A 26585-nucleotide genomic window follows, 5' to 3' on the forward strand; every position below is an offset into this window, starting at 1 on the left:
GCAAAAGCAAAACCCTGTATGAGATTTGTGAATTCTAAAAACTCCACCAGCAATACAATGGGTTTTCTAAATGGGTGAGATTTCAAGTGAAGAATTAAGAGCCCACAAATGTTTAGATGCTAATTTTGCTTTATAGAACTATTTTCATGCCAGTGATTGAAGATCTGAAAAAGATATCCCCCTGCAATCTCTTCAAGACATTTAGTCTTCAAGAAGTAACAGCATTAACAATACCTAGTGATTCACCGAGTCTTTAGGTAAAACTGACTCCATTGTATTCAAATCCATAAAGTCCCTCCCGTCATAAAGACAAGGAAGAAAACTTAGAGGTGAATGTTACCACTGAGTTATCTAGGTGTTTAAATGATAAACTAGCCCCAGGTCTTTGCTTTTTTACATTTGTTCAAAAATAGTAGTAGTCAGAATCAGCAAAAGTAAGTGACTTAGAAACAGCTGATGTCAAATTAAGAAACTATTTAGAACTTCAGCTCCACAGGCATTCACATAATCTCCCCGTCATCTTCTTGAAGGATAATGGAAATAAGAGGCAAAAGGTACAGCAGCCTTGGAAATTGAATTGCTTTGGCTGTTGGGAGGAGTGTTTGTGGGAGGTAATTAGCCTTGAAATCAAGAAGCAGCATCTCAGAAAATCTCTCTGTAAGTTTTGAAGTTCCTGGCTCTGTGATCTTTTCCACTTGGCAGAGGTCTAAGTTGGGGGGGTTGAAGGGGCAGCAATGGGTGCAGTGGGGGAAAAACACACCTATCATAAATACGCGTCACAGTAGCATGTCTCGATGCCCTCACTAACGTTCACAGAGACTGCTACTGTTCAGGGGGAAAGAAGGGAAAGGTGAAAAGGCAATTACCTTTCATCTTGATGCAAAACTCCCCCAATAGGTTTTCCAGTTCTGCTTCTATAGTACACATGTTCTGCGTTGGAAAAGAGAATAGTGAGATCAGACAAACCCTCCTGATGCTTTTTTTTTAAAGGTCTCTTTGGAAAGAGAAATTTCTGCTATGCAGCTGAAAGATATTTTGCAATAAAGTCAATCTGCCAGAGCCAGCCCTGCTGTTTAGCTAGGTCTGGCCCTAAAAATGGCAGCTATGCCTGCTCACGCTGAAGCTGAATGTAACCCCGTGCCCTTCTTCTGTGGATTGCACTGTAATCCTCCCATTGGCACAGGGCAGTTGTGACCCTTGAAGTGTAACCTGGTCCCTCTTCCAATCCTCTCCAGTCAGGACATGTGCCAGCAGCAGCTCCCTGTCAGAGTGGCTCTCAGCCTGTTTTTAATCTCTCAAGAAATGTGGACCACATTAAGAAAAAAAATGACTGTGGGAGACAGGTACCGGAACCTTTCCAGTTCTTCCTTCAGATTTTAGAAGGATGTTACAGCTTGTGTGCTGGGGTGTTTGTGGCACTATTAGATCCTTCTTCATCTACTACCTGTTTAATAAAACAGATGCTGATTGCAGCAAGTAAAACAGGGTAAAATGCACCAGATGTCTGTATACACATGGGTTCCAGCCAACCTGCCATCCCGAAATCTGAAGGGTGGGGAGGACAAAGTTAGCATATATGTAGGTTTGGGGCATATTTCTGTTGTTTTCTTGTGCAGCAGTTCCTGGGTATAACCCTGCTCTCACAAAGCATAAACATTATTATTTCACGGAACTCTTTGGGCCCATGTCACCTATCTCTCTGTAAGCCATCAGGTACTCATTTGAAGACAAACAAAGAAATAATCATTTCTCTTTGCTGATTTTGCTTTTAATTCTTTTATCCGGATGAAATTCTCCCTGAAATCAGTGGCGAAGTTCCCATGGCCCTCAAACAGTGTGAGAGTAAAAAGACTGAACTGATGAGAATGTACCTCCGTGTACTCCTTGTAACTCCTGTTGATCTCTGTTAAACTCTCTCGAGCCGCTTTGCTGGCAGGAGACATTGCAAAAGCTTGCTTCATTTTGCTGGCACCATCACAGAGACGTCTTTGGATACAATAGGCTTCATAAAGCTCATCCACCTAGTGGGAACAATGAGGGTGTCTTGAAAAAAACCCAAGAAAACCCAACAAAATAAAGCCAACAAACAATGAAGTCATTTGCATTACAAGGAAACGCAGCCAAACTCTTAGATCCAGTGGAGGGGCTGAGCAATGAAGCTGTGATACTGTTACAGTCTATGAAAAAGAAACACAAGATACACAAGATAAAAATAACTTCCACTGTAAAAATCTCATCACAGCAACACTAGGTGCTGCCAGCAATTCACCTTCTTGCCTTGCATGCCTTTAACCATTGCTACTCCCTTCCCCCCCCCAACCCTGTCTGGGTTATGTACAATCGTAAGGGAAGGGCAGGTATGCAGCAAGCTTCTCAAATGTATCGGTGTGGAAGGACTCTTTCAAAGGCAACTGCAATATCCACACTGCCAAATGGGACTGGATGTGTTAAATGGCACATTTAACAGGGCCAGCAATGTCTTCTGTATTGCTAACGTCAGCTGTGGATTGAGGCTGTTGCAATATTTGACTAATAGGTAGTATTGGAAGCAGGGAGTGATTTTTTTTAATTCTCACTGCCCATCCTCCAGAAACTGGTAGTCATAGTCAGAATCAGCACAAGTAAAGGGCTTAGAAACAGCTGATATCAAATTAAGAAAGTGTTTTGAACTTTAGCGCCCCCCCCCCCCCCCCCCCCCAGGCATTCACATAATTTCCTGGTCATCTTCTTAAACTCCTCTAGCATGAATTAGGCACCCAACATTTTGTAAGCACTCTGGAAGTTTTATAAAACCTAGTCACACAGTGTTTAAAGTGTCACCTGGATGTAGCTTCAGAGTGCAATGGATTTACATGTCTCATGCTTTGGTTTCCCTTTTCCCTCTTATCCCTGTACTGAATGTATACGTTTATTCCATCTGACCTGTTTGGTAGAAGTCTACAGTGGTATAGCTGGTGCGTACATATGTATATATACCAACTATGTGTAGTGATATATATTTATATAAACTTAATCTGCCAGATACGAAGATGTAAGTTTTCTAACCTGACCTTATAAAGGTGAGGAGAAGGATAGGAATAGAAGATGTCTCTTCCTTCTGCTTCTAATATCCCTCCTAAGATAGGGTGATATTTGGTTTTTACTTAGAATAACTTTTTTCCTTTGTTATCTCTGACATCAAGTGATTGCCCTGTACCCCATGGTGCTTGTTACTCAGTAGTGATTTTTCACAGCCTAATTTCTATGAAAGCATCCAGCACCTTGGCCCCCTCAGTCTATAACTTTATGCTGCTGCATTAGAGATGAGCCTGATGTGACAATCCAGGCATGTTCCAAATCTCATTTTCCAAGCCTGATTAACCTCTAACAAAAAGTACTGTTGCTTGTTTGTTTGGAAAGGGACAGGTCTTCCTGACAGCTTCAAAGCCTCAGGTCGACTTGTACAAGGCCAACTTGGATTCCTGATGGCCAAAACCCCTGACTTGAGAGATCTCTAACCAAAACAGGGACTGTTTTGCAAAGTGAGAGTTCAGCAAAGAGAAATGGAGGCACAGGTAGCATTTTGCCATTTCAAAGTTACAAAAAAAGCTTCTTGGAGTCACATCCACTTCTATTTCTCTTGCGAGTCAGAAAGCTAAAGACAGCTACTATAAATAGCTGTCACTTGGTATTTACTTCTGCTATCAGGGTGAAGTGTTAACCCGGGGTTGATGTCCTGCCCTTGCCCATGCAAGTGTGGCTAGGGCATGTTCATCTGCCCCGCTAAATACTTGGGGTCTGCTGCCACGCATCCCGTTCTCCTCATTGTGGTTCCTGTACAGAGCAATGATGGGTAGATGGCAGAAGGCATCGCTGCTGCCCTGATTTGGTACAGCTGAAAAAGACCTTCTTTATCATTAGAGACAAATATTTATTTACCTGTCCAAGCCTGTAAGCTTTAACAGAGCACAGCTCCGTTCCTTTTGTCTCTGTTGCTGTGGGTTACAGAAAGTGAACTAATGTACTCGGCAAGCCTGAGTAATACTGACCAGCGTTACCTCTTGCGTTTGGTGCTTTTCAGGCCTATTATAATCCCAGAAACCATTAGCTCTGAGCAGGATGGAGTGGGAAGGACTTGAATGGAAATGTTCTTTCAGCATTAATTTTGCCATTCATGTTGCCAGCAAGAGAGAAGGTGGTTTGGGGAACAAAATTTCAGTCTATCGCCTTATGATTTAGGTATTTTTTTTCAGCTCCAAGAGTAAGAGAAGACTGAAATTAAAAGGTTTGGATGGGTTGTCATAATTGGAACACTTCAAGCTGTGCAAACGCTTTTCAAATGACTCTCAAAAGACATTTCATCCATCAAAAATAATTCATTCTTTTGTCAGGCTCAGAAAAGCAACTAATCGCTAGCAGATATGTTTATAACTAAGAGAACACACGACATGGATTTTGTCCAGCTCTAAAATGTATTAGTATAAATCACAAGTACCTCTACTGAATATTCTCACGGATGTAATGAAGTGGATGTGGGCCCCAAACCATGCAGCAAAAGCATTAGCACTGAAATCCAGGAATAAATCCAATCTAGCTGCTGCATACAGTAGAGACAACTGCTGAATTAAATTACTTTCAGATGCAACTCTCTTTCTACCTATAGTTTAACAATAAGCATGCAATGAGATAGATTTTTCCCAGCAAGCACCTGACCCTATGTTCTCTCTGTACCTAAAAGCAGGTGGGAGTGTCTCCAGGCACGGCTGGACCTCGGGGGCTACAAACCACATGACAACCCTTTCTTTGGCTCCAACCACCAGCCCATCACAGCAAAAATACTGAATCTGGGAGAGGCTTCGTCAAGGCGACCTCCCTGGTGCAGGGGTGTAACAGGAGGCCAAGGGTTTGTTTTCCTAATAACATAGGAGCAGATGCAGAAGAAAGATGATAGGAGTGCTCATTACCTTGCTAATGTGGAACTCCAGCCTTCTCATGTATCTTTCAACCGCCTTGATTTGCTGAAGGAAAGGAAGAGGCAGAGGGTGAGGCACATTTAAATAAATCAGTAAGACACTACCATGCTAGCTCTGCTTGGGTCTTCGGGTCCCCGTGAGGTTGAGAAACTCCTCCTTAAAACACGCAGGGTTTCATTGCCCGTGAATCTGGAATTAGCTGTCTCACCTTACTACCATTAATCTGCTGCTGAAAATGGAGCTCACTGACTCACGTACTTAATATATTTTTAAACAAACAAACAAAAAAAATCTTTGCTGGGATTTCCCTAGTTTTTTGAATTCTTAAAAAACAAATCAGAACTTTTTTAGCCCAAAATACTTTGAAAACCTGTATTAAAATTGATTGGGGTTTGTATTTCAAAATCCATTCTCTTCCTCAGCAAACTGTTTTTGACAGCAAAACCAAGCTTGGCATTTTGACTGAAAAAAAGCCAAACTTCTTCAGGAAACATTTTTGAAAGCTTTCCTTTTGTTTCACTCAAATTTTCCTGCAGGGAAAATATTTTAAATTTTTCAGTTTTTCCTTCCCCAGAACTGGCAGGAGCAGGGGTGAGCCAGGGCTTGACCCAGCTCCAACAGGCACTCCGGTGCCCCTGCCAGCCTCCCACCCGCCGAGAGCTGGCAGGGCAAAGTTACACAGGGCGATGGATTTAACTGCTGGCAGCTGACAGAAATAGGTCTCACTCCTCTGCCTCCCTCCTCCCCTGACAGGGGTCTGCCTCCTTCCCTGTGACTAGTCCAGAGCCAGTTTAACTCAACAGACCCCAGGAAAGGGCTGATGGGGTAAGTTTGATGCTGGGTTAGTGAGCACAGCTTGCTGGTGGAGCTGCCTGGCAAGTACCAGAGCCCCTGGGAAGAAGAGGGGAGTGGGACTTCCTCCTTTGCGAATGCAAATTGTCAGATAACTTCTTCAATGGCAGTGACCTGGGTAGTATGGTCTGGCTGAGAGGCTTCCCATGCCAGCTCCGTACACCGTACAGATACTAGCGCTTGCTTGCAAAACCAGTCTCAAAGGGAGTAACGTACCTTATCTAAATCATACAGGACTCCCTGCAACAGAAGATATGAAACTGTGATTAATTTTGCAACATAGTAGCACCACGAGAAAGTAGTGTTTGTTAGTCAACAGAAATCACAAACAAGGCCAGGTCTGGAAGGGAAGAAGAGCATCAGTGAAAGTTCTCTGTATCCTGCTCCCACCCCCTGGCTGCTACAGCACCTCAAGAAGGTTACTGTGCATCTGCACAATGAAAAAACATGACACGTACCAGGCGTGAGTTTCTTTTCATGTCTTTTAACTGAGTAGTCAACTTATCCAGCTCTGTCTGGTGAACTTCCAGATACTCACTGCAAACACAAACCAGAGAAGGGATGCATGAGCTCTGCAGCACATACCGAGCTGGCTGCTGACCATCCTAAAAGAAAATCTGTGCCACAAATGGCTTTCCTCATTAGGTGTGTTTTCAGACAAAAATTCATTTCCATTGATCTGTCTTAAAAGCAGCTCCCTACTGCCTTTTTGGGAGCCATTTATTTCACTATGTGTAAGAGCTCAGTGGTCTCCTTTGCTGAACAACAGTTTCAAGTAAGCCAATCTGCTGCTTAGTTTATGGACTGATGCTTTCCAGCCACTGCCCTTGTATCTGGCTGGTAAAAGCCCTGTTATCATCTGGTAAGTTATCTTAAAGGTGATACAAGCCTCTGATAGGAAATTTGGAGGAAAAAAAATCTGATGTTGAAATCCCAACCTTTTGGAGCTTTCCTAGCAATTTGAGTGGACTTTGTCCCCTGTACTCCTGTTTCCCATACAAATATTTCAGATCCTAACTGTTACAATCCAGGCTCCAGTAGCTGTATGTTCCCCTCCTATGATTAAGGATCCCTGTTCTGTGATACGTTTCTCTAGGATCTAAAATGTCACAGAAAGCTTCAATCAACAGGCAGAAAAAAAGACTCTTACTCCAGGCCATTCTTCAGGGCTCGGTAGACCTCTTCCATCCTTTTCGGCTGAGGCTCTTTGGGTGTGGTGCTGTTCTTATGGCCCAAATTATGCATTTTCTTCACCTTCGCTTGGGGCTTCTTGAGTGCAGAGGAATTTTCAATAAAGGAGTTACACCTGCAAAAAGAACATTCAAGAGGAGGAAACCCCTATAAATCATAATGATCTCAAAGGAGTGTAGCTTGAAGAAATCTTCTGATACTATCTCTGCTAGCAGAAACGAATCTGCTTCTGTGCCTGCCAGTTAAGGGACTGCATTTGTTTACAGGTTAAGAGGTCTCAGCAGTCTGGGACATGTGCTGTCAGCTTTTGATGTGCCAGTTGCCTTGCTGAGATATGAATACTGGTCTGGAAGAGCCAGGCTGAGTCTGAGGCTCATGAGATGTTTCTCTCTCTGTCTTATATCATGCCTGTTCTGCCTCACGTTGCTCAGCCACAGCCATAAAGGGGCTGAGCTACATACAGGTGTTAAAAACAAAGGGCAGCCCAGATAGTCTCAGGCGTTAAGCCTGGGGGCTCCTAAGGAAGATTTGGGCTCAGTTAAGAGCATGTCTAGAGGACAGCATCATGCTGCTGGTCCTGAACATGGACCACAGGTAGCTCTGTAGAGCAACAGGATAGTTGTGCTGCACACAGGAGCTTCTCTGGTGACTCTGCTGGAGCTAGGTCAGCATCTAACAACCATCACTGACTTGAGCTGACAATGGGAGGCAACCCTTTGCCTGCAATTCCTCCTCAATTGCTAACTGGTGGTCTGGCACTAAGATACTTTACACAAGTTAAAATTAATTGTGAAGTAGCCTCTGGAGGCATCAGGGACTTGATTTGCTAAGTCTCTGACTCAGACCCCCAAGCCCTGTCTAACTAAAGGGCTGTGCCAGGAAAGGCTCTGCAGCCGAGGTCTGCCCTGTCTCCGGCGGGACATGAAGGCAGCCCTGAAAGGGAAACGGAATTGTTTTGAATTCACAGCAGCGTGGCAATGAGAAAACTGTCTTCTAGGTAGCAACGGTCTTAAATTGGGAGTGGTGGGCAGTGTATCATGTTCCCGCACATCTCACATGTTGAAAAGATCACTGCATAAGTTAGTAAATTAAAATGATTCTCTGAAATTCTCTCACAGCTCTGAGACATGTGAGGAAGCCTTGCATTAATGGGGAAGAGGCAAACAGGCGCTTGGTAGCTAAAGCAGAGAGTAACAGCTTAATTACACAAACAAGAGACACAGAGAGTGCAGAAGACGTTTTTCAGCAGAGAGAATGCAGTCCTCTCTCGCCTCTTTTCCACCTTCGCCCTCCCTTAGGGCCTGATGAGGAAATTCCCCTTAGAGAGCACAGTACTTGCCTGGACCGTCTCTCCTGAAGCCCGCTGAAGCCAGCAAAGGACTGGCTTCTAATAATCCCATTAGGACCTCCTGGAGAGAATGAATGCGATCCTATTGACATGATTTCGGGGAGCCGGTAAGATATTCCTGAAAAACAACAGAAAGCAGGTCAGTGATGATGATGGGTAAGAGGCAGGCAGTGAGGCCAGGGCTGCCTGGTGCCCATCAGACATGCTGAAGGGTAACTGAATCCCACAAGTGGCAGTGAGCCAGGGCACAAATCTGTTTGCATTGCCAAATCATCCTACCTCAAAAATAAGACAGTCCTATTTTCCATTCTGACTTACAGCCCAGGGTCTACTGAAAATGTGCCAGAGACACAAAGTGGGTCTGGATGTGAGACTAGAAACCAGATGCTTCAGAGTGCTAATCTCAATGCTGTCCCCAACTTCTGCCATGCCCGGCATGCTTCTTCCCCAGCCCTGACATCCCCATGTGCTACATCAGGGTGTCCTGGAGATTATTTCGGGAGTGTGCAGAGCTCATCAGGCGCTCTCACAATCACTGTGAAGTGTTATTACGTGTATTAAAATAAAAAAAGAAGGTTAATTCAGCATGAATCAAGTCCTGCAGCTCCCCTTTGATCCTTGCTCATTTTCCCTGTGGCTGTTCCCGCCCGGCCACTGAGAAGGAAGATGCAGTGGGTGTACACGCAGCCATGGCATGCTGTGATGAGAGAGGGATGCTCTCCACCATGATGAGAGGCAAGTAAACAAGCTCCAGGCACTATATGCTCTGCATTTCATGTGATCAGTGGGGTTCAGCACCCCGGGAGGAAGCACTTGCTCTGTCTGTGCTCATTTCCAATGCTTAGCTTGGCATCGGCACCAGACTAAAGTGGTTTCAATCTGCTCATAAATAAATGGCAAACAAGTGCCATGGTTCACAACAGGTCCATCAGCTTGCTGCTGCCACGAGGGGAAAGGGGGATGTCTCCCTCTTCCTTTCCTCCTTGCTCTGCTGTCTTCTGTGTCCCAACTCTGGTGTTCACTGTCCTTGACAGACAATGAAGCAGACTTTTATGCTGCCTCAGTTTTGTGCTGCTCTGGTGAGATGAATGGCCTCACCAAGCCATCTGAGGAGCACCACAGTCAGCTGAGGCCAGGCAGCAGAGCAGGGAGCAGGAGGGGAAGGGGGATGCTGGAGAAGGGGGCACTGGTCCTTAGGTGCTGCCAAGGACTGCCTTCTCTGTCTCGCAGGACCCATCTCTCACCGCCTCCTTCCTTCCTGGGGTGCCAACACAGCTGCTAATGCCGTTGTACTGTGAAATGAATCGAGAAACTAGGCCAGCTTAAAAATAACCTGACTAAAAATGAAAAAAAGATTTTTTTTTTCATTTTTAAAAGCTGGACCCAGCCTGCCGAGGGGTGAGTTTGGTTGCTGTAGCCAATGATGATGAAGCTTGATGGAGCTGATGCTCTGTGAAACCATGACCTATGGCGCTGAGGGGCTTGACAGTGAGTTTAAACCACCCTCTCATCCCCACAGATGGGAAATGATCATGAGCACCCAAAAAAGCAGCCACTTCTGAAGACCAGAGATTTGCAATGTAAGACCTCACAACTGATAAATATTAAAGGTAAGTACCAGAGCTGCAAGGTGCCTGCACAGCAAACACTCAATGGAGAAAGCAAACACATGGGGAGACATTGTGTACTATCCAGTTATTTGTAGTGCTAAGCTGGGCAAATACTCTTTGAGGTGGCAGTAGGTGCCATGGCAAGCTACTGCTTCTCTGTGGAGAGGACTGCACTGCCCTTCCTAGGGAATGCTGCTTTGTCAGGAATATTTCTGCAAGAGCTCTGCCAGAAATACTTCTTCCAGTCCCAGCATCGCCAGCGCTGTTGGTGATGTGAAATTTTCTCTATTGCATGACCAAAACTGCATAAATCTGTATGTATTGGAAGCAAGTGCTTCACTCTGTGACTGGACAGCCCTCAGAGATACCATCTGGTCTGCAATTAAGGTGAGTTTTCTCCTCCACTCTGGCCAGCAGATAATGGTGCTCCATCATTCTTGTCCCTGGCTGAGCTCAGACGCAGTGAGGATAAACCCTTTGGATAGAGAAGTTGCTCTCAGGCAGACCAGGGCTGTGAGCACCTGCACTGGGCAGAAACCCACGGCCAGGAGAGACGGAGGAAAGGGAGAGGGTGGGAGCAGGAGGGGCTCAGGAGCAACCGCTCCTGGCAAGCTCAGGAAAAACCACAGTGAGCATGAGCTTTGGCTAACTTGCACAGGGAGAAATACGCTCCAGCCATGGACAGAGATACTTGAGTCTTTGGTCAAGGAGAGCCCAGATTTGTCCCTCCACTCACCTCTGGCTCCTTAAGTCTCTCAGCACACCTCTGTAGGGCTGAGTTGTGCTCAGGCTTGCTGATACCCAGCACTTGGCAGAAGACACTTCACAGCTTCCAGGGTCAAACTCGCATCCCTGCAGATGGTACAGCACCCACCGGTGCCAGCTGACGTCTAACACTTCAAATCCTATCAAGAACCAGCTCCCAAGAGATAAAGCAGAAACCACCCGACGTTTAGGCTGCATGCTGTATGCTCCCATTTGCATACAAAGATTTGCATTAAAAATTGGGTTCAGAGTGCCAGAGAACAGAAAATCTCCTGCAAGTATTCAGCAATAGCATTGTTTGACAGGATGATTAACAACACACTCTGACAGCATCTGGAGACTTTTGAGGGTGGAAGCTAAACAACACTGACAGTCAGAGGAGATTTAACTGTATAAACATCAGCCATTCATCAAAAAATAAGAGGAATAAAACCAAACTTGAAGATGGGTGCTAATCATGACCACATTGGCTATAAAAATGTAATTACTTTAGATTCAAAACTCTTGTCAAAATGCTAACATCATCTACACAATGAGTATCTTCTGTATTAATGTGAACGAAAAGATGAATGGGTTTTGCTCTGAACAGAATCTTTGTGTCCATGTGTGACTGACTGTGTGTAGATACACTGCGTTTCAGTTTTCCTTTGGAGAAACTTAAAAAATTAATAATTTTGGAAAAGGAATTTACTGATTTTTTTTTTTTTATTTTGCTCAAGCACTCGGATGGCTTTGCAATGCTTTAATACCCAAGACTTTCCTCAAGATACTAGAAGGAAGTGTGGAAGAAGTGCAATTGAAATGCAAATTGAAGACCTGCCTGGAGCTTCTGCTTTGCTTTTGCATAAAATGGTCAGAACTCAGAGCCCAGATAGGCTTGTACTCTCTCTATATATATTATATATAATCTTGGTGATTAATGTATGTTTAATTTCTGTACAGAAGAAAACTGTGATAAAAGGAGTTAACAGAGTCAGAAGTAATGAAATCTCACAGTTCTGTTCAGTTACTTTTCAATTCATCAGGTTAGAGGTTGACTCTATTGTACAAACACAATCTGTTCTTAAGATTTAAACTTATATGGCTGACATCTCAGATACTTCCAACTGACCTCACAAAATCACACTAACTCTGCCTAGCAGCAGCAGCCCCTTAGCCCAAATTCACAGAGACGGTGGCTGGATACAGGCACCACGTCAATGGATTATTTATGATACCTACATCTAGCAAATACACTTCGAGCGATGAGCTTTTGTCACACTGCTTTAATACAGTTTGTGGACGGGGATTTATTTTCCTGCCTCTTAAACCATTCACAGAACCTACTTCTGAATTTAATACAGTTGTATTCTGATTATATGCACAGATGTAGCTACAAGTATAATTTCAGTAAGGTTCAGTCCACAAGGACTTACCCAGATCTCTTGCTGTCCTGACCGGTATCCCTACAGATAAACACTAAGGGATTTTAGTGCTACTCCAACGTAGTGATCACGTTTCTAAGTCTGCATTTAGTACTTAATGCTACAGTCTTCCAGATACAGCATACATTTTTCTCTCAGTATAAAGCATATTGCACATCTAAAATGGTATTAAATGCTTTTGAGATTTGAGAGATCCACCTCAGCAGTGGCTGCAATGAGTATGCTGACATTTTAAAATCTATATAGCTAACGAACCACTGATGTTTAATTTGAAAAGTGACCAGTCTGCTTACTGCTAATATAAGCATGAGCTGTGCAGAAACACAATTAATATAATTAGTACTGCCTGTACTAAGTGCATGGCAGTTGAATGATGAGCCCATCAGTAAGTTGAGGGATAAGGTGAAATCCTATCAGTACTCTTTCTCTGCCCTATTCACTGACAGCTTGCAGCAGGGAATGGCAGATAATTGATGATGTCTCTGTCTCCAGGGAAATAAAAGTCCCCTCTCCCAGCTCTCCTTTCAGTCTGGAAATAGAGAAACAGCTGAGCCTGAGCTAATGAGAGGGGAAGGGATCACTGAGCCCATCACTTCCATGGGGCTGACCTCTCTTCATCACTCTCAGCATGGACCTCCACCTCCCATAATGCCAAAATATTTGATAAAGAGTGTGGACTTCAATCTGAACTAAGAGAATGGAAATTCAGTCAGAAACACATCTGCCAAATCTAGACTGACTTTTGCCGGTCCCTTTTTGTTTGCGTTTTCCCAATGATCAATCTGGAGAAGGTATTTTTTGTTCATGACATGATGAGGGGAAGTTGGTTTTGTTAAACATGTGCTAGCAATCCTGTAAAGCTGCAGTAAATATACCGGTGGTGATGATGCTCTTGATTCCTCCTGGTCTCTCCTTGTAGCAGCTATGGTTTTGGCTCTGGGTCTAGTGTTTGCTGTAGGGTGCTAGGAAGCTGTCTGCAGTTGAGGGTTCATGGAATAGAGGCTTTGAGGACACTTTGGGATTATATGTATAAACCTCGATTAAATGGGAGTGTGGGGTAGGACTCAATGACTGAAAGGATCCTTGATAATCCTTTCTTCCTATTATTATTTGTGTGTGTGTGAGACATGTTTCAAGGTGAGATGGTTTGTATGTTGTTCATTCTGCTGATCTGTGGTCTGCAGGCTGTCCACTGAAAATTGATTAGAATTATTCAGGTTAAGGTAAACTGAAGGGGTCTACTAAACTGATGCAAGTGGATGGCTACAGAAGTGAACTGATTCTGTTTTGCATGCTGGAACATTTCTTACCTGCAAACCTGGGGTATGTCTAACAATGTCTTGAATAATGAAAGAAAAGAGTATGTTCTCCTCTGATCTCTGTCAAGGCCTATGTTCTGCTTATCTGACTAGCTGGTCACCTTACAAAGGTAAAAACTTCTAATTGCAATAAAATCATATTTAGGAGTATGCATCTCCAAAAGAATAAATCCAATAAAGGAAGAAACTGATTATACCCTAGAAGTCACGTCCTCTTCCCAGCCAGCCAATTTGTTCTGCTTTGCTCTCATGAACCCAAAAAGCACAATTAAATTCTAAACCCACTCAGGCTCAGTTCAATGCTAAGCTCATTCAGTACACCTTCATCTGGCATCCCTTGTTTCTGCAGCCTAAAGTCTAATCATTTTTAATATTTATTTTCCAACTTCTTCCTTCTGACTTAATTGAATCACCCTGGCAATATGGGGCCAGCATGGCCAGTAGCCCAAATAACCACCTGGAATTTATGGTTTCCATGTTCCCTAGACTCCTAGAAGGCACAGAGGTATGCATCTTGGATGAGATTGTAGACATTCTTGTGGATGGTTTTTTAACATAAAAATTTGACAATAATATATGAGTAAGAGCACTCAGGAGCATTATAAAAACTTTCACAAGAAATTTAATTCTTGCACAAGAGTTTTTACACTTTTAGAACAAAACTGTTAGGCATTAGTGCACAGGCTCATAATTCCTGGATGTGTCGGGAACATTTCTATGGGACAGGATCTCCTGGAAGCACCTACAGAAGGGCGTCTTCTGTTGGTTATTGGATTACATGAATTACAACTTTCATGGCACACTTTATGCTCCCAGTGATTGGGCTGCTCCTTCCTTGTGCAGGGTAGCATTTGCCAGAGTTGTACAGACATGTGAGCTCCATCTGAAGAACTATTCTTGGTTGCCAGAACAAAATCATGTGCATTTGTTCCATCAAAGTCCAAGACTATGAGATATTCCTAAATAGCAGCATATGGCTATACTGACAACCACACTTCCCAAGCCTACATCAGCCGGTGAAAGGCCAGCAGATCTGTGAGCTTCAAATGTTAATTTTAGCATACAGAAAAGCCACGTGGGCTTACCAGCATGGCTGCGAAGAGCAGTATTGCACAGAGAAGGAGCTATAGCCAAGACAGCTCCCTCTCCCTCAAATGGGAGATATGGGAGCACCCAGGTCACACCTGGGTGGGCATCAAAGCCATTGGTAGCCATGTATTCCTGTCCCAGCACAAGGAGGCAAATTCTGCCCCATCACTTGCAGCAACAAGAAACTAAGTTTAACCCACCACAGCTCATTCTGCCCTTGCTGGCAGGCTGAGGTGGGTCTCTTCCCCACTCCCCATTCACATCCAAGTCTCACCACCGACTATCCAGCAGAATCCCTCTGAAGGCTAGTGCTCACTTTCCACTGATGGCATTATCTGCGTCAGTGACACCTGCAATGATTTTTTTCTTTTATTACTCCTATTTCAATACCTTCAGTTTGGGTGGTTTCAGTTTTTACAATGCACAAAGAAGTGTTTATGCAACTCATGCATCTTTTATAGCTCTACTTAAGCCCATAGCTGGGAGCTTTACTTTGTCATGCAGAAACCCCTGTGAGTGAGCACAAGGTGCCATTACCTGTTTCTAATAAATGAAAATGTTAGCTTTGGGTATTTTGGTACTAAATTTAGGTTTTATTTCAAATATTTTTTTTTCCCAAGACTCAATACTAACAGCAAGACTACTCTATGGTCTCATTTCCATAAGAACATTTTTTATGTTGTATGCAAGGACATTTTCAACTCAAATGCTACAGTATTTGGTAGTTCATCACTAGACACCCTGAGCAGAAACACAAATTGTCTACCATCTGGAATAGCTCATGCTGTTTGTTCTGCTCCTCCTATCCAAACTGGATGAAGTACATAAACCAAAAAGCGATAGTAATAGTAAGAAAAAAAGGTAACAGTCCAGGTCAATAGCAAAATGGTTAAGAGTATGTGGCTGTAAATGTATAGTACCTGATACCCGATGCTCCCACCCCAATATAGCTCCATAAATTCAGTAAGCATTGATTGTCTTTCACACCGGTCTAGGTGCCAAAGTCAGTGTGGTGACTTTTAACTTTATCTTTTATTTTCACCGTAAAACATGCCTTTGGCTCTAACTCTCATCACCTCACTAGCACAGAAATAATGGCTGGCGTGGCTAAGGTAAATGCAGCACCCCTTCTGTCTTGTACCGTGATTAGCTTTCTTCCTGCCTTTTTTCTAGCTACTCTTTCACTAGAGCTCTCGGTACACCAGAGCTCTCAGTACATGCCCCATTTCCTCCGCCAGGGAGCCACAAACTGTCCTTTCCTCTGCTTAACCTCTCCTCAGAGAAACACCTCCAGCACTGCTCCTTACCCTTGATATAGCACATGCTGAAAACATAAGAAGAGGGAAATGCAAATGAGTTATTTCACTGTAATAAATCCAAGGAAAATAAATTTGATCCTAAATGGCTCCCGCACACGACAGATGGGTTCATGGTAGATGACCTCCTTTTTTTCAGTTCCAACATTTGTTTTGTGCTGGCAGCTGGCGTGAGCGTGTGCACGAGGCCACGCAGTGCCCTCCCTAATGCCGTTCCCTTACGGCACTAGAAACAGAGAGCAATCATATTCAGCTGGCATTAGTGCAGAGAAGCAAAATTTGGTATGTAACAGTACGTACGAGTGTGGCTGAGGGATCAGAATCTGTTCGTCTAATTAGATTTGACGTTCATTCATTTCAAACCCACTCCGGTACGCAGAGTTATCTTTGATTAGAAGTCAACTCCAATACTACTCATCACTGATGACTATGTCAATTAGATATTTAGTTAAAAACAAAGCCCCCTGTCAGTCAAGTGCCAGCAAATAATCTAAAGAAAAGGCATTTCTGAAAATCAACCGAGAATGATCTTTTTGTGCTTTAAACCCACCTCGCACCAAATCTGTAACAGCAGTTCAGCGTGAGTGACCTGCGCAAGTAATACATCTCGCTGTCATTTTGGCAGCACTATGCAGTAGTAAAGGAGGAAGGCTTTGTGCTGCTCCATTATCCATCCCTATATTAGGGGATAAACTACAAGGAGTGATCTTGTGAGAAGTATTAAGATTAGCAGGGTGCAAAACAGGCTGTGGGAATTACTTACTCTGTCTAGCAGCAGCCTGGCTACTTCTCCACCTCTTTTGGCATGTGCCGATGAACACTGCCTGGTTGACCATACACATTGGGTAGAATTTCAGTTTCTTAGCTCAGATCACAAAAAAGCGAACAACCTATTCTGCACTTTTGCAAGCATGAGCAGTAGGGGAGGCCTGTGAAACCATGAATGGTGCTGGTGGTCTCCCTTGTCCCTTACTGACCATTTGGACGAGCCCATGAGTAAGATCTGAGAACAAGTGGGGTAAGTCAGACCTGATGTCAATAAATACAACTCTGGTGGGAGTCTCTTGACAAAATCCATGATGACTCTGAGCAGTGACCTAAATTTGTGTGTCAAGTTTAAGCAGTAGAGTGGCTTCACTTTCTCAGACTGTGTAAGCGATGAACATAAAAACCTTCTCACTGGCAGGAGAGAAAAGCAACGATCCATTAGTGTTTAATATGAAATCATCTTTAAGAGTGCTGCTTTCTTTTATTTCTTTGCACCAGTATTTCTGCTGTTTACAACCCTCGTTTAATGCAGATGGCAGCAGCACTGGCAAGGACAGCAAGCCAAGGCTACTACCTCTTTGTATCTGCAAGAAAGTAAACGCAGCAAGTAAGCATATGTAGGACAGTTTAGGTAACCAGTGGGATGCTCCAGTGATCAGTTGTTTCGCTTCAACCAAGACAGACAAACTGTAGCTGTACTGGGTATGCACTCCAGGTAGCTCTAATATAAGCATAAGTGAGCCAAATTAAACAAATAAGACAGGCATTTCATCCCTGAAAGGCAAGTAAAACATCACTGTTGTCAAATCCTTTCAGTTGCTAATGAGACACAAACACTTTGCTGCTCCTCTTTAAATATGTGGGATTAGGGTGACTTAAAATGCCTTGGATATTTATATGATCGTTCTATTTCAAGGGGTGTCTTAATGGCACATCGATCACTAAAATATTGTGGAAGATGCATCGCTACATGTTTTAGGACAGGAGATCTTTAAAGCTGGACATTCTTGTCCTAGATGTGAGTACTGCAGCAACAGATTTATTTAATCTTTTTGACACCTCACAAGTGTGGCCATCTTAAGAGCATTGCCATAAAAGTCCTGTGTTACTTAATTTATATTTGGCTATAGCATGTGTCTGAAGCTTTCTTCTAGTACATAGAGTGGTTGAACACTGTCCATGCACAACCAAGAGCGGCTGCGTGCTCTGATGTAACTCTCTTGTCTCTCGGCCTCAGTTCATTTAAATTCAAAACTTGAATCTTGTGCTGAAGAAGATCTTACATATGACTTCTAAAACTTTTATTTAAAATTATGGCAGAGATTATTCTTCTGAATAAAATCTTCTAAATTTTAAAAACTCTCAAAGGCGTAGGAGGCAACAGTGCACATCTAATATCATCAATATCTTAAACTTCCCCCAAACCACCATGATCTTCTCTAGCCAGGATCATTAAAGGAGATATAAAAAGCAGCTGAAAGATATTTCATGCAGGATAAAGGGGTAAAGGGTAAGGGAGGGTCCCTGTTGGAAAACCTTGTCTGATGACCAACAGGGCAGCTGAGCAACACCAGAAAGGTTATTGCTATGTGCAGATGGCCAGGAGGCACAGGTATCCCAGGTCCCTGTCCCCACGCTGATGTTTTACATGGAGTAGTCACAGCCCACCAACGCAAAAAGCAGGACAGCTTTACAGACACACAAGTGTCTACAGAAACCACTTGAAAAAAAAAGTAGAATTTTATGGAGAACTGTTATCCTCGCTGCTGCTTTCTGAAACCACATTTCATTTTAATAGCTATCAAGTTGCTTGGTATAGAAAAGCTGTTCCCTCTTGAAACTGCAAGGGCTTTCTGCTCTTTGGGGCAAAGGAGATTACACTGCCTGAGCAATCGCTCGCTGGCACGGATTTGGCTTGGGCCAGTCAGCGCTCTCCGACACACCAGGCACGGTGCAAGGCAGTGGCGTGGGCCAAGGACCGTTCCCAAAACAGTCTTCATGTGCTTCCCTCTTTTGGAGGGGAGTTTAATGCTACAGATATGGGCTGGTCTATGCCTGTTGTCATTACTGCCTGAGAACAATCCCAAATGCCCACAGTTTACTGTCACAGGCACAGCCAATGCAAACCTGATGAAAACCTTAAATATATAATAAGTGGATCTAGTCAGGTTAAATTGGTAAATTTATTCTGTAGTGAACATTAAAAAAAGAAATCTTGAGTTTAAAACATCCAACACTGCAGCCATGCTATAGGATTAGTTACCATTTGAGTCTTTTAGACACAGAGATACTACAGATAAACCGAGCGTGGACTGAAGAGATCTGACAGCATTTATTGTCGCTGAACTACAAGGTAATTAATTATCCTGCGTAACTTTTCATTGCACAGATTAAGGCAAGACACATCTCGGCACAGCCCCGCTTTTCCATAGTCTGTCATTTAAAGGAAAAACCCACAAGGGCCATCACAGGCTAATGACAGACTTGTCCTCCGCTGCCATCCCACTCTTTTCTCCTTTCCTTCTCTGTTGAGATTTCTGCATTTTCCAATTCAGATCGTAGTAATTGACTGTCATTTCTGGGTATAGGAAAAGGAGGATAGAACGGCTTTATATGATGATGGAAAACTATTCTGCACTTTTGCCAATGGAAGCAATTGTCTTCCTCACCTGGTGGCTGTGTGACATGCCCACAAGAAATACAGTGGCTGCGAAAATCATGCACACAGTGTTTGGTTTATGCTCACATAGGAGCTTGTCACGCTGGATCCACCAGTGCTTTCTCTACTAGGAAGAAGGGACATTATTTTCTTTTTAAGGGTAGTGCCAGGAAAGAATGGGGAAAAAGCAACTCCTTGCTGGATAACTGCAGATGAAAAGCCATCTACCCTTCAGGGAGCTTCTGCTTCCAGCACAGGGTACAGAAATCAAATATACTGCAAACCCTTCCAGTCCAGCACCTGCGTACATGGAAACAAGGCTTTATGGTCCAGCTGCCATCTGGAGAGATGACAGCAATATCTCCCTCTGATCTCAAAGAAAGCAAAACCTTAGTATATGCAGGCAGGATTTTAAGCTGATTATTCTCCAGCCTCAGCTGACGTCTTAGCATTTTTAATATGGCTTCAGTTTGGTTTTGTGTAGCACAGATGACGTAGTAAGCATTTCCAGCCCTTGGTTTTATTAATCTGATCATCTAATAAACCAAACATTCATGTCCGTTTACTTTAGTGAATGTCTACTCTTAGTCACAGGATTTTGTGTATATCTAAGTAGATGTGGGCTGCGAGTGTTACAGTGAATTCAGGAAAAAGCCTCACGGTTCAAAGAGCACCTCACAGTAAATTGCTTCCTATCCCACAATCATAGCTATGCCAGAACCCAAGTCCTTCTTTGAACTAACAAAACGGTATTTTGCAGATGTACTGAACATGACATGGAAAGGGCAGTTAGTCATGCAGGACTTGACACATTATACACTTAATTGAGCAGTGGCATTTTTTCAACAGCATCGTCACCCACAGACGTGCCCGTACAGTTGGGAAAGTACACAAGGATAGCTGTTGCTACCATAATCCTGCAATGCTTGCAGGGATGAGTGGAGAAAAAGATGTCTCCATAGTCGGTGAGACTCCCTGGCCAAAGACTTACTTGCAGGGATGTTACCACACAAAGCTGTAACATACATCCCTACTTCTGTACCACAACGGAAGTTTTAAACCCAAACATTTTTAAATTAAATACCATCAGAGGATGTCCAGTTTCTTAATTATGCAAAAGGTCCTTTCTATCATATTATGCGATTAGAAAATGCTTGTCAGACTTCGAATACAGAGCTACATCGACTGCCCTACCTGCCTGCCTGTAGCAGTACCATGGAGCAGGGCCACCGCCTCAGCCCCAAGCACAAGACCCGCTCCCCAAGACTTCTGAGGCATCTTCAATGGGTGTGTTCACTACAGACCGTATTTTTTATCTGTTTTGCCTCACTCTTCTAGCAGATGCAAGATAAATTCGACAAAGAAAGACAGACTCCGCATTAAGGGACAGATCAAGCCGGTTTGGATGCTCAGACAGATGATAATTTGGGGAAAGAGAAAGGAAGCCGCGGTGCTCAATCTTGCCCCATCTGTTGAACCTCCTGCAGCTATTTGCAGGTGCTTATTTGCCTATCTCCAACAGATTTCACTGTAAATGAGTTCCTTCCTTTGGTCACCCCAATAGAAAGGTTTAAATAGTAATAGATAGGGTCAGTCTAGATTGGTCTTTTGGAGAGGTGAAGGCACAAGCTAAAACCAGAACCTCAGTGATGACTAGACAGATGTTCTCTACTGAAACTGCTTTCTGGAGTTGATGGATGGCTTGAAGTTTTTCCTGTTGGTGACGTTTTCAGGACAAAATCAAGTCTGACAAATCTCTGGGTGTTGTTACTAAATGGGTTTTTTGAATTATGAAAAAAAAATAGTTTCTTTCAGAAGGGATTATCTGAAGCAGATAATAGTGTCACTGAAAGGTTACCAGCAGGCTGCCTGACCTGGGAAGCTCTAGCTGCTGCAGCTAATCGGGCTGTTTGAGGGCTGGGAGAGAGGGCAGGCTGTGAGCAATGGGACAGCAGTAATGAGGTGGCTGGCTCTGCCAGCCAAGGTCAGCTTACTGGAGGCATCAGAGACTGGAGAGCTTCTGATGCTTTAAAAAGGCTGTAAGATAAAATATATTATTGTGACTACTTCATGTGTTGCGCTGGTTCCAGGGAATTGTCAGCTTCAATTTGTTCTTCCCATTGAAAAGAAGAAAGATACTTGCATACTTCTGTGCTAATCCCTCATTTCTTTTGTGCTTGTTAGGGGGTAAAAATTACAGGGATACCCTTGTAACATGAAAACACAGCAGAAAAAGACAACTTTAGAAAAAAAAAAAAAAACAAACAGTTCTTACATCACTTAGAAGACTCGCTTCATATTTAGGCCACTGGGTACAGATTTTGAATGCAAAGACCAAGGCAAGGTCTGTGCTTGTGCTGCCAAAAAGTAATTCAAGAGCACCAAGGAACCTGCTCTTCTCCACACCTTCCAGGGAGCAGGGCAGCATGTACCGGGACCTGCTTTTTGATCACAGATGGGATGGAGCCGGTTCCTGGAGCCTCGCTGGCACTCCCTAATTAACCTGGACATGTTTAGGGAGGGGAGGAATCCTCCTTCTTCCCAACAGCACCAGACCCAACAGCAAAGATACTTGAAAGCTAGAGTTGGAGAGGCAAAACTCAGGGGATTGAATCCAAATCTCCTAGATGCAGACCTGTAGTGATAGAAGTGGTAATGGTTTTAAGCTAAAAGAGGGCAGATTCAGACTCGTTATAAGGAAGAAATTTCTTACAGTGAGGGTGGTGAAACACTGGAACAGGTTGCCCAGAGAAGCTGTAGATGCCCCATCACTGAAAACATTCAAGGTCAAGCTGGAGGGAGCACTGAGCAACCTGATCTAGCTGAAGATGTCCCTGCTCATTGCAGGGCGTTGGACTGGATGATGTTTAAAGGTCCCTTCCAACCCAAACCATTCTATGATTCTATGAAAGTTGAGATAGAACTGCTGCACACTTGCAGTAAAAAAAGAGCTCAAAGTGCTCCGGGAAGCATACAAACAGTGCTCACCCACAGGAGGATGCTCGACCAGGTTTTAGTATGTCAGCTGTCTCCAGGTTGCCAAATGGGGGTAAAACCAGCTCCTGGAGAGGATTACACCACACCTGCTGCTTTTTTTCTCCTGGAAACACCTGCCTGGAGCTGGACTCAGACACCAGCTTTGTGGGATGGGACAGGACAGGAATGAGCCAGTCCTAGCCCTGTCACACAGCCCACCCAGGTGCAGGTAAGCCAGGGATAGGGCAGCATTTGCACCAAGGAGCAGAAACAAAGCTGCTGAGCAGCTGTGGCCACGAAAATACGTGGTTTCTCTTTGATTTGGGGTATGCAGGGAAGGACAGTCCTGGGGCTCAAAGTGAGCTGGCTGCCCAGCCTTAGATAAACCATTCCTGACACTAGGCAAAGAGATATAATATGATCCGGTTTATTGCGTCCAGGATTGGCTCCTGCTGCCGCTCTCCTTCCAGCCCTCTCACAGGGAGCTGGCAAAGCCCATCCCGCTGTTCCTCCTCCAGCTGCCACGCTCCTCTTCGCACAGACTGCCCTCCTGCCTCATTCTAGTTAAACTAAATTGCCTGAAGGACAGGGAGAGAAACAAAGATGTTGGCAACTTTGCCACAGGGAGGAAATTACATTCTCGTTTACACTGTTGCACATCCAAAGGGGAGCCACCACGGTTTGTTAAGTCCCCTGGAACAAAATTGCTTCTGCTGTCAAAAGGCTTTAAGTTTGATTTTAAATTCACAGTGGGCACAATTCTTTCTCTCTGCCTTTTAAAAGGACAAGCACATCTTGGAGTCAGTGACACAATCTATGTAAAACTGGTGGGGGAAAAAAGTGCACTCTCTTGCTGATTAATTTTGAAAATCTTTTAGTGAGAAACTTCTTTAACAAGCTCTCTGCCAGAAGAGCAGCAAGCACTGGAAGTGGAGTGAACAAAACAGTGACCTCCAAGCTCCTGCTAAGTAGGAAAAGAACCATGATTCTTTCCATTTTGTTAACAGAGTCATCCAGGAACCACATAGCTTGGAAGTGATGTGACAGGACCCTATCTGATACTGACTTATGTCCCGGTCCTCTCTAACAAGCCTATGCCAGGAGCATCATGCAGGCATCGCTCTCATCACTTCCCTCCCTGTCTGCTGGCAGCTGATGCTCTGTGCTGCTTGAACGGCCACAGACACAAGCTGCCTGTCTCCCCACTGTTTGCAGCTTAGCTTGACTGATGAAAACTACCCCAGTAAGTGGGTTGTCCATGAGCAAGCTTGTCACTGCCACATGTATAGCACGAGAGAAAAAAAAAAAAAGTCAGACCAGTCATCCCTTTTTTGGAAAAAGCCAATGCTCCCTTCGTTCTCACTCCCACTTCTTCCCAGCGGAGAAGCAAGGAGGCTTCCCCCAGAACCGGACCTTTCCCAGTAGTGTGCTTTGTCTGGAAGTTACCTTCCTCCTTGCACAGGTTTAAAAATATCAAAGAGCAAAAGGTAACCCTGCATGGCACATGAACGTGCTGCTATGAGTTCTGAGGCTGTGCTTTGTACTGCTCTTACCCTGAGTGTTTGCTCTGTGATACAGGTGAATAAAATAGTCATGTGCCTCAAGACCACAAGGAGGTAAAGCAACCTTCTCACTTAGGGATGCTCCTTCACAAACCACAGACCTCTCCCCTTACACATTCCCAAGTGTTTAAGAAATATTAATTCTGTTACAGAAATACCTCTAGGATGCAATGTTACTGTCATTCTAGAGAAGAGGAGACACAAAAAAGCTAATTGTTCTGTTCCTTAGGCAGGGTCCTGGAAAGAAATTCAACCTGTTACTTCTTAGAAAGAAAACCAAACAAAATAAAACCCAAAGCCCACACCTTGTCAAGGAAATGCTGCTCGGATTTCAAAAGTTAAACCAGCATCTGGTTATGGATGCTGGGATTTTAAAAGTCCACATTGCACAAGTGCTTAACTGCCCTTGCAAGCAGCACAGACACCATCTTAAGTGACTGTCCTAGTGATTTAGTTACTGGCTGAAAAACGCTGAATTTATGGAAGATAGATTTTGCTGCCTTTAGACTCCCACTGTGTAATATATACCCACCCACATTTAAGTAAGTGTGGAGCAATCTGTCATGTTTGCCTGTTATGGTTACAAAGCAGGGCTCCTAGCCCATCCCAGTGGATACCTTCCTCGAGTCTGGCCACAATAAACCACTCTTCCCAGTGTGTGAAGATCTCGGAGACGGCTGGGCAATGAGCCCAGGAAAGCCTTCCAGGAAAAAGACACCTTCCTCTTGCCTCCTTCCTCAAGTCCCCTGTTTGGGTATGCTCCCACTTTTTGTTTATTCAGGAGAGGGATGCTTGTGAAACCTAATTAGCCACTGGAGAAGATGAAGATAATGTTTCTGTTTGGGAGTGTGTTCCCTGCCCCGGGCTCCAGCTGCGTGACAGCAGCTCAAACACGGTCATTAAGATGAGCATGGCTGAATGCACGGCCAGATTAATGAACACTGAGATTACTCTGAAAATACATTCAGCTCTTCCCAGGGAGATGGATGAAAGGGGGCAAAGGCAGAATGGCCACACGCACGCAAACGCACACACGGAGTTTCCAGAAACCTTTTTGAAACTTTGAATGAGAGACAGAAAAATGCTCAGTTGACACAGCGATAGAAAGATCAGTCATAGGATTAGGATGACCTTTTGTCACCAGGGCATTCAAAGGTAAACTGAAGTGCAATGCCAGTGTGTAATGTGTTTGCATCAGTTCTTGGGAATGAGCCAGAGCCTGAAAGGAGAATTACGAGGGTCTAAGCTTTCCTCCAACCAGTAATACCATAAAAGCTCACTGGAAATAGAAAGACAAGACCTAAGGAAACGCCGAGGCTTGCTTGCATTCTTTTTTTTTTTTTTTTTTTTATAGAAACCAGGCTAAGCACTTCCACGCGCTATGAGGAAACATTAAACCAGTTCCCCCGCACAGCTTTTCATATCCCTCAGCGAACACCCACAAACAAGATTTTCTTCACATTTCCAGCCTAAAACCATACACAAGAAGCCCCACCGAAGCCCCTTTTCCCTCCTCAAAAACCTGTCGCCGCTTAATCCCCGCGACTGGCGGGGCGGCGGCCGACGAGATGGGACGGGAGGGGACGGGACGGCGGCTCCTCCGCCCTGCAGCCCCCGGGCTCACTTCGGCCACCTCCCGGCCTCGGCAGCAAAAGCCCCCTTCCTTCCCACGCGGGTTTCTGCCCCCGGCCCGCCCCGCCGCGACCCCGGCCGGGTACCTGTGGGTGCCGGCGGAGCTGCCGGTCGCCGCCGCGGCTCACAGCCCGTCCCGGGACGCCGCCGCTCGCCGCCCGCCGCCTCCCCGCGATCCCGGGGCACCGCGGCGCCCCATCCCCGGCTGCAGCGCCCGCAGCCAGAAAACTAGTAATAGCTAATACGAATCTTAAATAAATAATAAATAAAAAAAAAAATAAAAGAAGGAGGAGCAGGGGCAGCCCGTCTCCCCTCACAGCGCGCTCTGGCAGCGAACGCAGCCGCCGCCGGCTTTTCCTTGCGGAGCCGCGGGAGGGAGGAGGCGGAGGAGGAGGAGGCGCCGGTGCGCGGCGATGCGCGGCCGCGGCCCGCCCCCGCGGGAGGCGCGGAGGGGTGGGGTGTCCCCCACGGACGGCGCGGGGCGGCGCGGAGGGCGCGGGGTCCCCCGCGGGCGCCCCCCCCAGCTCGCCCCGGGGGGATGCGGCGAGGCCGGCGCTGGCGGTGGCTTTGCATCTTTTTCTTGGGAGCGGCGACGGCGGCGAACGGGGCTCTTCCATGTTTTCAATCGACGCTTGTCGCCTCGGGGCGGCTCGGCTGGATGGTGGGACACTGGCGGAACGCCTCCGGTGCTTCTCCCGGGGAACCGTGCGGGGCCCGGGGTCCCCGTGGTGGCCAGTGGCCGGTGGGCGACTAGCCGTAGCCTCCCTTACCTTCAGCAGTGTGTGCCAGAGCCGGCTCTGAACTTGGCTATGGGGAGGGCTGAGGACAGCAGTTAAAGGCGAATGTAAATGAAAGAACAGTGCAATGACTGGACCTTGCATTTCTTCCTTTGAACATCTCTCCTGTATTAACCCGAGGAGAAAAAAAAAAAAAAAAAAAAAAGCGGGAATGCTGTATTTTCCCAGAGACTGCGAGGGTATTTTCTTCAAATTGTCTTCCTTCCAAAAATTGTGTAGTCCTATTTGCTATAAATACATCTCTCCATAGAGGTAAGGATTCTGTGTATGTTTTTTGCTGCGCTTAAAACTTCTCCATTTCTCTTCTGCGCCTTTTTTTTCCATA

The 26585-nt window shown here is 44.9% G+C and overlaps 1 protein-coding gene across 2 annotated transcripts in view; it reads right to left on the reverse strand.

Annotated features, from left to right (window-relative positions):
• The window catches only part of RIPOR2 (RHO family interacting cell polarization regulator 2), a 52532-nt gene extending 26695 nt beyond the window's left edge, over positions 1 to 25837 (reverse strand). For both annotated transcript variants that reach the window (XM_074899333.1, XM_074899332.1), the window contains exons 1-8: positions 25550 to 25837; positions 8335 to 8461; positions 6955 to 7110; positions 6263 to 6341; positions 6021 to 6044; positions 4944 to 4997; positions 1872 to 2021; positions 867 to 930 (exon numbers count right to left, since the gene is read on the reverse strand). In XM_074899333.1, the coding sequence (XP_074755434.1) occupies positions 867 to 930; positions 1872 to 2021; positions 4944 to 4997; positions 6021 to 6044; positions 6263 to 6341; positions 6955 to 7110; positions 8335 to 8435 (628 nt within the window). In that variant the 5' untranslated portion in view covers positions 8436 to 8461; positions 25550 to 25837. The remainder of the gene's footprint in view (positions 1 to 866; positions 931 to 1871; positions 2022 to 4943; positions 4998 to 6020; positions 6045 to 6262; positions 6342 to 6954; positions 7111 to 8334; positions 8462 to 25549) is intronic.
• Positions 25838 to 26585: the final 748 nt, after the last annotated feature.

This window comes from Athene noctua, chromosome 2, assembly GCF_965140245.1.
Source record: "Athene noctua chromosome 2, bAthNoc1.hap1.1, whole genome shotgun sequence".
Taxonomy (NCBI): domain Eukaryota; kingdom Metazoa; phylum Chordata; class Aves; order Strigiformes; family Strigidae; genus Athene; species Athene noctua.